The sequence below is a fragment of the Panthera leo genome, chromosome D2 (genome assembly GCF_018350215.1).
Source record: "Panthera leo isolate Ple1 chromosome D2, P.leo_Ple1_pat1.1, whole genome shotgun sequence".
Classification (NCBI taxonomy): Eukaryota; Metazoa; Chordata; class Mammalia; order Carnivora; family Felidae; genus Panthera; species Panthera leo.
The window spans coordinates 45,729,517-45,743,491 of record NC_056689.1 but is presented as its reverse complement, the minus strand read 5'-3'; the positions used below and the strand labels follow the sequence as shown (position 1 = coordinate 45,743,491).

Here is a 13,975-nt window from a genome sequence, read left to right as displayed (position 1 = left end):
TTGCATAGTGTGCTATCTGATGAAAACAATAACAATGTGTCAGGAGAGGAGGGAGGGGTGCTTTGCTGGGGGCAGATGGAGCTGGAAGGGGAGCACATGGGAGCCCCCACCCCCTCCAGCCTGGCTTCCCCAGGGCAGGACGCTTGGCTGGCCTTTGCAGCTGAGGAGCTGTTTCAAAAGAAGCTCCGAATTTATACATTTCTCTGTGCAAAAGTCTCTCAAGATGGATAGAAACATGTCCATGGTTTATTTTTATCTTATTTTTTGCCTTTAATAGAGATGGGCATTGGAAAGCAGACCTGCCCAGGGGAGATCTGGCCTTTTCTTTTTGGTGTCATTTAATAGACTGTCTGCAACACCTTGCACATGTGAGTCCACAAGCACTTCATCTGAAACGCCCTGATGGCAAGGCACTCACCGCTTTCTATAACCCAGCATTCGTGCATGCTGCTTGTAAGAGGATGCGGCCTTCCTTTGATGAGGGACAAGTGCGCACCTCAAAGCCATCAGTGCACATCTGATGGAGGGTGGCCACAGAACCACAGAACCACAGAACCAGGGGGGGAGCCAAGGGCTAGGGCCTGCGGGGGCCCCTGTAGGACCGAGAATGCCCACCTGATCCCCCCTCCCGAGGCTCCAGCTTTGTTTGCCTGGCTCTGTGTCCCTCCCTCTCCTGGTTGATTGATGGAAATTGATTGTGAAGGAAGCCACCATCTCATAAGCAGAAATACAGGAAGACTTTGCCTCAGTCATTGCTGGAAAACAGCGAATAGATTTGGCTTCATTCGCATGCCATCTTATCTGTGTTGAGGAATACTGGCTTTTAGTTCCCCGTGGTGGCTGGTTGGGCTTGCTAAGGCTGTGTGCCAGCCCTGGGGCGTGAGACACCCACACGAGAGGGCTTTGTGACCCCCAGAGCACTTTGCGACCCTTCTCTTTTGGGTGAGTGTTTGTTAAGCAAAATCCCCCCACCCCCATAATGATAAAAGTAACAATTTGCTCGGAATTCTGTGGAGACAGCACAGTTATATTTTGTTGCATTAATTCTTTGTTCTGTGCGTTCACACTGTGTATACACATACACATTTAAAATTGGGTTTATATTATATATGCAGTTTTGTGTATTTTTATAATTGCCTCTCACCAACATTTTGAAACTTTATTTTAAATCAGCACACGGTGTACCCTAAATTTTTTCTCAATACTCTGGTGTTTGGCACATAAATTGTTTTTAATAGGGGACTATCTTAAACAATACTGAGATTAGCACTTTTTCTACGTAAATCTTTAGCTGCATTGGTGCTTAATTTCTTAGGGATAGAATCTCATGAGTGGAGTTACCAGGTCTCAGGTTATGAACGTTGTAAACGTTGTTGACAAATATTACTAAGACACTCTACGTTTTAGTCCTTTCTATACTTTTCTTGTCCCCTCTACTAGGCTGTAAATGTCAGGGCCCTGAATTCTCAGAGCCCATCACAGAGCCCAGTTACTTCACGAACAGTCACTGGATTATTTAATTACAGTTCCTCGTGGCTCCTCTTTTCTATTATCAGATGGTGCCTCTTGGCCTCCAGTTCACCGATGACTAATTCTGCTAGTTCATCATCTCACACTAGAAGACTTGGCAGAAATCCAGTTTGGGTAACGCTGAATAACATACTCTGGAAGATTCACAACTACATTAGCATATTAATCCCAGAACAACCTGTTCAAAGTTTACTCAATGTTTTCCAGACTTCTTCAGCCATGGAACCATTTTTTCCCACCTAACTAGGGGTTTCGATATTCTATTAAGACATTTTCTTTTCTTTTCTTTCTTACTTTTTTTTTTAGCAGTTGAAATCATACTGGCTGTATCCTGTGTTTTACCCCACTTTAACATGTGCGTTCCCCAGATAATTACAAATGCTTTGTAAATATCCTTTCTAAAGGCTGCCTAATGATCCCTTTTAAAGTAGTATTGCCTTTAGGAAATATTTATCTCTGGCAGCTGGTCCCCCAACCCAACCTCGCTAGTCGACACCAACCATGAGAAGGGTTTGTCTTAATTATGCAGTATATTTTCTTAGGACGGATCCCCAGGAATGGAATTACAGGGTCAAAGGATCATGAGTTGTTATGAATTTCTTGATGGACAAGTCTGTTTGTTTCAACAGTTTTCAGTACAGCAAGGGTGCTATATAGGCTGGGAGCCAGGAGAGCCTGGGTCCGGTCTAAACCTGGCTGCTGCTATAGGGGGCAGGAGAAAATAGTGAGATGCCTTTAAGCACCTGGAAATACAGTGACCCTCTGAGGGCAATCGGCAACTGCAACATGGAATGACCAGGAGAGGCACTACAGAAAATTCCCTAGTAGAGCATGGAGACATAGAGAACATTATTTTTTACAGATTGAAAACGCCCCCGAGGATCTTACACATATGCACCCATGTTTCCAAACTTTACAGAAACTCTGAATTTTAGTTGTGAAGAGTGGAGTTGCGGAAGGAATCAGACTAGTACTTCCATTTGTGACTCCGAAGTGTATCTCTGGTTTCTGATTTGAAAAGAGATAGCTACACCTGTCTGTTGTCATCGTTGTGAAGGTTAACGTGAAGACTAAGTGACGTCATCCAGGGGAAACGTTTAGGATAGCGCTTCACCACTTAAAAATTTTGTCCCTCTAAGTACTTGAGGATCACGTCCTTTAAAAAATAAAATTAAATACTAAACAATTTCAAAATGTAGGCAAGTCTAGCAAAGGCCTCTTTATTCTAGTAAAGACCATTTTAAGGCTTTACACTTTTTTAGAAATATCACATCAAATTATTTAAAAGAATTTTATCGTATTGGTTTGGGATGACTCTAGTATCTTAAGCGCATGCCTAGCCTGGCCATTGGATATTTCAGCCCCAATGTTCAATAGATGGTGTTTTGGATGCTACTGCTGATGACAATGATGGTGATGAACAGTGTCTCCAAAGTTAAAACAAGCAGGCTCAGGGCCCAGAAACTTAATCAAGGTCATGTGAAGAGCTGTAGGCTCTGCAGGCAGCAGAACCTGTCTGAAGAGATTATTTATTTTTTATTATTTTATTTTATTATTTATAAGAGAGATAGTGCATGTGAGCAGGGGAGGCAGAGAGAGAGAGAGAGAGAGCGAGAGAGAGGGAATCTTAAGCAGGCTGCACACTTAGTGTGGAGCCTGACACAGGGCTCGATCCCACAACCCTGGGATCATGACCTGAGCCCAAATCAAGAGTCAGGAGCTCAACCAACTGAGCCACCCAGGTGCCCCTATCTGCAGAGATTATTAACAGAAATAAAAAATACAGCAAGGATCCTGAGAAAGGAGCCCTCAGAAGTTGTAATTTCTCTCTATTTTTGTTATCCCGTGTGGCAGTGGGAGAAATTGGCCAGGGCAGACTGCTCTCTTTTGCAGGGTAGGGATGGGATACCAGATCTCACCAATGAAACCCTTCTGAGAGGGTTTCCAATTCCCGGAGCAAGAAGTCCCTGCTGTGAGTCCCGGTGCATCAGCCTTCTGATGAGGACTGGAATCTTTCAGGAGAAGACGAAGGTGGTAGACCCCAGGATAGAGAGGTGATTACCAATCAGACATAAAAACATTTGCATCAGATTTATACCCCGAACTCTTAAGAGTTTGGTGGGCCTGATGCAGTCCCCATCTCTGATTGACCCTCAGGGCTCTGACAAAATTCAGTCTCCTGACCTGGTAAACGGAGGACAGACCTTGGGCTATAGGGACCTGGCCAAGGCACTGCCACATGGTGAGAAATTCCAGTGATCATTTTTTCTGCAGGATGTTCATGGCTTATCTTGCTTTAACAGTGATGCTAGCCACCTGGAAGTTTGCTTTCTGTGCCCGGGACTCAGTTTTTCTGTAAAAATCTATAAAATGAAGGGTTTGTACGAGATAATATTGCAATAGGCTTTGGTGGACACAATTATGAAAAGGAATCCTTTACCTTGAGGTGACCTAGAAGAGTCTGCATTCTAAAAACTTGCTCAGAATATTATTACTCTGTTGTATCATTTTCATAATAACGTGTTCCAAGTGTTTTGTTTTAGGTACTCCATGAAAAAAGGATTCCTAGGGTTAATAAGATAGGAAATGCTATCATATTAGAGGTGAGAAATTTTGTAGTAAGGAGATCTGTTTGACTCAGTGTTTCCTAAACTCAGTTTGCAATTCTACTCTTTTTAAAATTTTTTCAAGGCATCTGTTAAAATGTTTTTCTTGAACTGGTTTGGAGTCCATTATTTTGGATTAGTGTGACTTGTCTCTTCTTAACTGGCCTTTTTCTTGCTGTAGGTCACTCAGAAACTCCCAGAATATGGTGTGCTGGTTCACCGAGTCCTCCCAGAGAAGATGACACGAGAAAGGGAGATGGCCTTGGGGATCTGTGCCAAGGGCATCATAGTGTACGAAGTGAAAAACAACAGCAGAATTGCAACTTTACGCTTTCAGTGGAGAGAAATTGGCAAGATTTCTACTTGTGTGAGTATCACTCAGTTGATAAAGGTTTCAATTTCCTTTGATCTGTTGCCCCTTTAAAGGAGCAGTGGGGTCCTGTGATCATCTTCCGACCAGATAAGCTCACAGCCTGTCTAACCAGTACTAACCAGTACTCCGAGGTACTGTGGCACATTTGGAAGAAGCCTACCGGGGGCCTGGAGAGTTCTCAGGGGGCTATTTCTCCCCACCATGTCTTGCCCAGTCCCTCTATACCCCCATCAGCCATCAGCCATCAGCCATCAGCCATCAGCCAAAAGAGCTACTACGCCCTTCCTCTGTGTAGAGATCTCTTAATTTGGGGAATCCACTGATGTTGAGAGCAAGGTTGGTGGTGGAAGATGGGAGGGGAGAGTCTGCTGTAGGCAGGGTGAAATCTGCAAGGTTTTGAAACATTTTCCTTGTGTTTCAAATTTTCCCCTGCACGCAGCATGCTGAGGCATCTGGCCTGTCTCCTGTGAACTACAGGTGTGCTACAGGACACTGGGGACTGCAAACCTTTGATGCCCATTGAAAATTGAAGAGCATTTTTTTTTTAGAAACAAAAAATCCCTGTTAAATGTATAATGTTTGAAACTGTATTTCAACGCCATTTGCATGAGTATTTGTATACTTCCTGAATTTAGTTACAATAAATCTGCCACCCAAAGCATTATGTGTGTCCCCACATGAGAGTGTTCTGGTCCCTAATCTACCTGCCTGTCCTGTGGGTCACTGAAGCCAGTATGCCATTACTTTAGCGATGATTTCGTTATCAAATGTGAAGTTCTTTGTCTTTTGGCCCATGCAAAAAATTAGCTTTTTCTTTCCATTTAATTTTCTTTTAGGGTTTTAAGAATTTTCCTACTGATTAGATTGCTGTTTTAATAATCAGCAATCTGATGTTAGCTTTTCCTAAGTGGAACCTAATTGTTTCTTCCATCTTGGCCATTGAAGATAACATATTGTTCAAATACCACTCTTGATAGTATTTAATGATAAATTATTGTTTGTCTTGGGACACCTGGGTGGCTCTGTTGGTTGAGCATCTATATGACTCTTGATTTCAGCTCAGGTTGTGATCCCAGGGTCGTGGGATGGAGCCCCGCATAGGACTCTGTGCTGAGTGTGGATCCTGCTTAAGATCCCCTCTCTCTCTCCCTCTCCCCTTCTGCTCCTCCCCACTTGCGTGTGCATGCACTCTTTCTCTGTCTGAAAAAAATTGTTTGTCTTTAGAAAAAAAGCTTATATCGAAAAGTAATACCTGAACAGAATTTAATTGAGTTCATTAAAGTGGCTTATAATACACTATCAGGAAATTGACTTTTTCCCAAATATTTTTGACCATATCTAAAAGTAAACAACATTTATATTTGTAATTTTTAAAATAATTTTAATGATTCGACTTACTTTAATTCAATTGAAAGATTATTTGAGGAATTTTAATGATTAAATTAATTCTATACTATTGCATTGCTTCTTATTTTCTTTAGGTCATGGTTAATTCAAAATTTTCAAAGAAATTTGTTTTAAAACATCTGTAAAAAGACAGATAACCTAAAATATAATTTTGAAAAGTAGAAATTTGACATTATAAAGTTGAACAATCCCTTTAAGTAAATGCTTTATATTTAAGTTGTTTTAATGTTTATAGATACTCATTTTCCCATGGCCAGGGACAATTTCTTGATTAAAGCTGGAAAGTCATCAGGCTTACAAGACAAACTTAGTAGCTTAAAATAATAAAACAAAGCAAAGCAAAGCAAAGCAAAACAAAACAAAACAACCTTGCCACTAATTAGGATTTCCATGCCCTGATGATCATCCTCTTCCTCAGCATGAATGTCTTTTTTGTGGAAAAGTCATCCCATGAAATAATGTCACCAATTGCTTGCCACAAATTAGGCATCTTGCACAGAAAACGGGGAACTCTATGAACAATACAGGAGTGAGCTCCAGCAGCTGGTTTGAGATTTGCCTAATAGCAAAAGCCAAGATACTTCAAATAATTGCAGACCATTCATCTTTCCAGCCTGCAGGGAAGTAGCAATCGAGATAGAAAAAGACGTCATTTTCAAAGACTGTGATTTATAGGTGTGTTGGCAGCCTGTCTGTGACAGAGACAACATCAATTCAGATTATTCAGTTGAGAAAGTGTTGGTTGTAGAATGATGAACCTCCCCGAGTTAGCAACTGTTCTCGGTGATTAGCAGTAGTTAAAATGCTTGAAGAGAAATGCATGAGGGCAGGAGAGGATACAGGCTTTGTAGGGCTCTCTTTAAGAAAAAGAATACAGTGGCTCAGTCAGTTGAGCCTCCAACTCTTGATTTTGGCTCAGGTCATGGTCTCAGGTTGTGAGATGGAACCCTGAGTTGACTCCGTGCTGAGGGTGGAGCCTACTTGGGAGTCTCTCTCTCTCTCTCTCTCTCTCTCTCTCTCTCTCCTTAAAAAAGAAAATGTTGTTCTCTGTATGTAGTGTGTCCTTTTTGGGCTCCTAGGTGACTCAGTTGGTTAAGGGTCTGATTCTTGGTTTCAGCTCAGGTCATCTCTCACAGTTTGTGGGTTTGAGCCCCGTGTTGGGGACTTGGGATTCTCTCTCCCCCTCTCGCTCTCTGACCCTCCCCCACTCATGCTTATGCTCTCTCTCTCTCTCAAAAAAGGAAAATAAACATTAAAAAAAAAGAAAAAAGAAAACGAAGTTCTGAGTACAAACTATGAAATGAAAGTGAATATTCATTTGGAGTGAGAAAAGAAATCACCAAAGCTTGTGAATTTAAAGAAGTGAACAAATACTACAAAACTATGAAGCCAAAAAGTACTACTTTTATTAATGAACTCCCTGATGAGCTATAATTTCTTTCTTCTTTCAAATGTTGGTGGCATGTGCTCTGATTATGTTTCCATGTCATGGCACTTCTGTAGTATTTTATCTAGAGGCAATAGAAATATAATTCAGACGTTCTTCTAGCATGGCTGGCTGAAAGTTATTTTTATTATTGGTAAGATGCATGAAACATGCAGCTTTGCAGAGATGCACTTGCTCTTTGCAGTGCCGCTGTGGGCTTCTGTGCAACAAGTGAAGGGAATCTAGTAAATTCTATTTCATGTGATTCCTATCCATAAAGGAAAAATATCATGTGATGTATTGAGAGTGCAGTATATACAGTTATAAAGCATATCCCTGATCGGATGGAAATGCCAGTTGATAGGGGTGTTTTTAAGAATTAAACTACAGTTTTTCATTTCTTACAACTGAAGATTTCTGTCAGACTGGCCTCTGGCTCTGAACATTTCAAAGCTCGCTTTCCACGCTTTGCAAGAACACGTGAAGACTTGGCCAGAGCCCCTCCAGGACCCTTGACTTCATTAGCTCCAATGGCAAAATGGTAAAACCATGCTTTGAAGCGGACGTGATGTTATGGAAGCACCGAGTGTGTTTGTGCCGCAACGACAGGGGTGTAAATACGTTTTTCTTGTTTGTACGGAAAACTCTGAGATTCAAGTTTTACATCACCTTGTTCACAGAGCAGCTCGCCTGTGTGAAAGTTTGCTCGCGGATGTGCGTGTCTCATTAAATGACGTTATCAACATGGAAAAAAAAAAATCCAGACTACTAAAGTCAAGATTGTTTGCAGCTTTCTGACAGGAAATTCCACTCTTTGTGGTGTGTAATACCTTAAAGCATTAGTGTCTAAAAGGAGAGTCTTGCCAAGAGTTTATGAGTTGAAAGAAACGTGTGTGTGTGGAGGTGGATGATTCTCTCTTTTCAGATTTGTCAAGGAGTAGGTATTAGATTTTTACAAAATGACAATACTTATCTAAATTTTTTTTAATACTTGGGTGCACTTAATGTAACATTGTCAAGACTATATGAGAGCATATCAACATGTACTGACCAAAGGGATGGATTCCAAGCAAATATTCAAGTTTGGAAAAGCAAATATTCGACTGCTGGAGTTCAGGCATCATTATAATTGGAATATTAAGAAAAAATTATCAAGGATGTTAGGGAAGCATCTGAGTGTTTGAGAAAACACATTATTAAAAAAAATGCTAGATATGGTATAGTTCGATTGGATTCCAAGTCCACTCACATTAGTATAAGGAGGTTCAACATTACATGAGTCAATACAGTGAAAGAATATTTAGAAAATGCTCAGATTTTTAAAATTAGGTTATGGGCAAAAAAGTTTCTCAGAGGAAAAGTAACGAATAATTATCTGCCTTTTGTTAATACTTGACATTGTGGATGGAGCTTCTTGGAAATGCTAACTACTATGAATTAAAAGGGATTAGCATTAACCAGTATCAGGAGTTTCAGGGAACCCTTTCAAGCATAAGCCCTGTATTTATAAAGTTATCTTTCTAAGAGCAAGCTCCAAGTTCTTACTGAAATACCTAGAATATCTAGAGATTTTATTAAATTTTTTAAAGTTTACTTATTTATTTTTGAGATAGAGTGGGGGGGGGCAGCAGAGAAAGAGAGGGAGAGAGAGAATCCCAAGCAGGCTCTGCACTGTCAGTGCAGAGCCTGATGTGGGGCTCGAACCCACAAACCATGAGATTGTGACCTGAGCTGAAACCTCAGTCAGACGCTTAACTGACTGAGTCACCCAGGTGCCCCACAGACTAGAGATTTTATTTAGAAGTTATATTTAAATCCATACTTAATATCATCTCTATTTACTTTGTATTTGATTGTTTTTAATAACATCGTGCATTGAAAATAGTTATGGATCTTTTCCACAAAGCTCCATATAGATAATCCCATGTAGATAATCCTCTCCAGTTTCTCCCACTGAGCTGAACAATATTATCACCTTGTATATGGGCCCTGAAGGTGTAAATGAGGAGAAGGATTTCTTGGTGATGTGGCTTCAATTCCTGCTGCATTCTGAGGACTCTTGGTGTGTTTCCTCATCTGTAGAATGAGGATAATGGTATGACCTCCCTCATTCTGTAGCCTTGAGGATGAAGTGAATCAATACCCAGAAAGCACTTAGAACAGAGCCTTGTCCATACAGTAAGTAATACGAGGATACATACAGCGATCTTATCTTTTCTCTAACCCTACCAGCTGAAATTTTGTCTGCACCTTCTGGGAGTTTGTGCAATGAAAACTGTAGGTAATTTAATGGCCTTTCAAAATGCATACGGGGGATTATGTTCACTCCTTGCCGAGGGCCACGTGTGTGCCTGGCTCATTTCGTATTTTATTTTAGCGTACTTCCTGACAGATAGCCATGACCCGATAAACAAACATTTGCTTTGTGAATGAAGAAAAAAAAAGGGATTTTCTTCAATCTAAGAAAACATATCGGGCCATGGTCAGACAGACAGTACCTGTCGCACACTTCCGGATGCCTAGTACGTTGATATTGAATGGAGGGCTCCAGCATTTGATAACTCTCTGGACACTTGTGCTTCAAGGATGGTCAAAATGACCAATACATTCAAGTCCGTGTTTGCTTCCTTCAGCGAAAGAAGTTCACCATCACAAGTGGCATCACTGGGAAAAAGCACACGTTTGTCACTGATTCAGCCAAGACCTGTAAATATTTACTGGGACTCTGCTCTGCCCAGCATGGATTTAATGCCCAGATGAGCTTCCTGCCAGTTGCAGCTGGTGAGTAGACACTATATTCTCAACCTCCAGGTTGGAAAGTTTGTTGTTTCATAAAATAATTTGTACAAATGTATACAGTTGACCCAGAAACTTCTACAAAGTTTTAGATGTCTCTAACAACTCAAGAAATACCATCTTAAAATGAAATACGTTTTGTTTTTCTTTGGTAAATGCTGAAATAAGTAAATGGTGGTGGGTGGGGTAAATAGATACCATCTTTCTGAAGTGCAATTGGGAACATATATCAAAAGCCTTTAAAAAAAAGTGCATGTCCACTAGCCCTGCACTTTTGCTTGTTGACAAATATTTATCCAAAGGTGATAAATATGGAAACACACAGTTGTTTATGGGCTCACGGGTGTTCACTAGAACATTATTTGTGATAGTGACCATTTGGAAGCAAGCTAAGTCCCCAAACACGGACGACTAGCGAAATAAATCACAACACATGTCTATAAGTTAGACATTAGAGTCAGTTTTGGAGACTGATGACACGTGAGAATGTACATAATATGGTGCTCAATGAGGGAGAGCAAAACACGAAGCCGTATCTTGGCGTGGATAGAGCTCTCTGCAATGATGGGCTATCTACACCGTTCTTTATGGGGGGGCACTACCAATTTGTACCTCCTGAGCACTTGAAAGGTGGCAAATATAACTGAGGAACTAAATTTTCTCTTTTATGTAATTTTAACTAACTTACATTTAAACCTAAATGGCCACATGTGCCTGCTGTATTGGATAGCACGGGCATAAACACCAGGATAGTAATTTGGTCGGTGTTAATGTGTTATAAAATGAGAAAGGAAGAATATGGAAATGAACTGCACCAAAGTACCTTTGTGGGCTTGTTATTCCCTTTGTGAGTCAGGCACACAGGCATGATTATTTCCCCTTTTGTGTGTTTTTCAATAGTCACCAAACTTTAACAATGCACATGTATTATTGCTTTAATTAGGAAAGAGACTATTAGTGAAAATGAGGCCACACATCACAAAAGGCTAGTTCATATTTACTGAATATTTAGGAAGTGGTAGGGAACCATTTGTTACTGTTATTAGTACTTTCCCAGGCAGTATGCTAAGCCCTTCCATGAATTATCTCATTTATGCTCGTAATACACTGTTTCCTTAAACCCCAATTGTCTGGCAGCTGAATGAGGCAGGCACCAGCATTACTGGGGGAAGCAAATTGAAGCATGGAGAAGTTAAGTGACATGCCAGCTGGGTGCCAGGGCTGAGGTTTGAACCTGTGGCTCCCCTAGCCTAGTGCTTGTGCATTTCACTCTGCAGTACAGCCTTTCATAACCTGCCAGAACAGGGACTTTCGGACTAGAGAAGTTTGGCTTTGCGTGTTGGATTTATCACATTTGCTATTGATCTCTAAGCATTATTTATTCTTTACTTAGGAAAGGGAACAATATAATATAGTCGTTTCAGCCTTCATATTCATCCAGTGGTCTCTTCATGCACATTATTAGGGAGCTTGCTAGTGATCCAGAATCTCAGGCACCATATGGATCTACTGAGTAAGTCTGCACTTGACAAAGAACCCAGGTGATTTGGATACACATAAAAGTTTGAGAATCCCTGGCTTGGAATGTGACCCCTGCAGCCCAGTAGACTCAGGGCGGTGACATTTACTAGCTGTGTGACTTTGGGCAGCTCACTTGCCTTCTCTGAGCCTTGGTATCCTCAGGTGAGCACACCGGCATCTCTTGGGCTAGTATGTATGGTGTTTCTAGGTCCATGTTTCATGTTCATGGCTCCGTGTGGGAAGTAATAGCAGCTTCTGCTTTCGGGGATTTTGTTCAGTGCTAGCCAGTTCATGTGGGGACTGTGAACGCTGGGTTCTGTGGTCCTGGGACACGGCATCAACCAGGAAACGAAATCACTGAGTGTTTTGATGCAGAACGAAACATAGAAAACAAAGGGGGTATATTAGCAGCAAACCAAAATAAACTATAAATATTTCACTGAGATCACAGAGTAGCAGTTTTAGGATGTTTGCAGGGAGCTGGAGATAATGAATGTAAATTAATTATATTTTACCTGCTATTGCTGAGATACAGCGTGAAACGTCATCAATATTGCTTTTACTGCCTAATACCACTGAATGTAAAAAATTTATACAGATCCACAGGCTCCCTTGCGAAACTAGACCTTCTAGGCTTATTTTGCTCATAATATATTATTCTCTCAAACTGCAAATACTACCACCCTAAGAGTTTTCAGGAATCTAACATTTGCATTAAAAGGATTATTTCAGACAATTTTTCTTTGTTGGGCTGGGTTGAGGTGATGCTATTCTCTTGTATTTTTTCTTTTACTGCATTATTATTGACATAAATATGTAAGTTTAAAGTGTAAAATATGATTGTTTGAACACCTATATATTGCAAAATGATTGCCACAATAACGTACTTAAAACCTCCATCCCTTCCCATAATTACATTTTGTGTGTGTGTGGTGATAACGTTTAAGAGCTCCTGTCTTGGGGCCCCTGGGTGGCTCAGTTGGTTAAGCGTCTGACTTCGGCTCAGGTCATGATCTCACGGTCCATGGGTTCGAGCCCCGCATCGGGCTCTGTGCTGACAGCTCAGAGCCTGGAGCCTGCTTCCGATTCTGTGTCTCCCTCTCTCTCTGACCCTCCCCCATTCATGCTCTGTCTCTCTCTGTCTCAAAAATAAACATTAAAAAAAATTAAAAAAAAAAAGAGCTCCTGTCTTAACAACTTTCAAAGATATAATAGACTATTGTTTACTATAATCACCATGCTATGTACTAGATCCCCAGAACTTATTCATCTTATAGCTGGGAGTGTGTACTCTCTGTCCAACATTTCCCCATCTCCCTTAATCTCCCTTACCACCCCCCGCCCCCAGGTCCTGGCACCTACCATTCTCCTCTCTGCTTCTGCTGGTTCAGCTTTTTAGATTCTGCATATAAATGAGAGTATACAATATGTATTTTTCTCTGTCTGACTTATTCCACTTAGAATAATACCCTTAGAGTCCATCCATGTTGTCTCAAATGGCAGGATTTCCTTCTTTTCGATGGCTAAAAAATATATATATGATGTATAAATATCATATATGAGGTATATATACACACATTATGTAACATATATTATATCATGTATAAAATATATCATATATAAAAATACATATACACACATTGCTTCTTCTGTTCTTTTGTTGATGGACACTTGGGTTGTGTCCATGTCTTGGCTATTGTATATAACGCTTCAGTGAACACAGGGTACACGTATCTCTTCAATGTAGTGTTTTGATTTCCTTCAGGTGCATGCCCAGAAGTGGGGATTGCTGGATCATACGGTAGTTCTATTTTTAATTTTTTGAGAAGCCTCCGCACTGTTTTCCATAGTGGCCGCACCAGTTTACATTCCCACCGACAGGGCACCAGGGTTCCCTTTGTTCCACATCCTCACCAACACTTGCTGTCTTTTGTCTTCTCGGTAGTAGCCATTCAGACACGTGTGACATCTTATTGTGGTTTTGATTTGCATTTCTCTGTTGATGAGTGATGTTGAACACCTTTTCATTTGCCTGTTGGCCATTTGTATGTCTTCTTTGGAAAAATTAGACAATTTTTCTTTGCCTTTAAAAATATTTCTTCACAGGGGCGCCTGGGTGGCTTGGTCGGTTAAGCGTCTGACTTCGGCTCAGGTCATGATCTCACGGTCCATGAGTTCGAGCCCCGCGTCGGGCTCTGTGCTGACGGCTCAGAGCCTGGAGCCTGTTTCAGATTCTGTGTCTCCCTCTCTCTCTGCCCCTCCCCTGTTCATGCTCTGTCTCTGTCTCAAAAATAAATAAACATTAAAAAAAAATTA

At 40.9% G+C, this 13,975-nt stretch overlaps 1 protein-coding gene across 1 annotated transcript in view; it reads left to right on the top strand.

Annotated features, from left to right (window-relative positions):
- Positions 1 to 13,975, top strand: part of FRMPD2 (FERM and PDZ domain containing 2) — an 81,227-nt gene that overhangs the window by 29,462 nt on the left and 37,790 nt on the right. Inside the window, 2 exon segments of the mRNA XM_042908089.1 lie at positions 4,318 to 4,503; positions 9,976 to 10,123. Coding sequence (XP_042764023.1) covers positions 4,318 to 4,503; positions 9,976 to 10,123 — 334 coding nt within the window.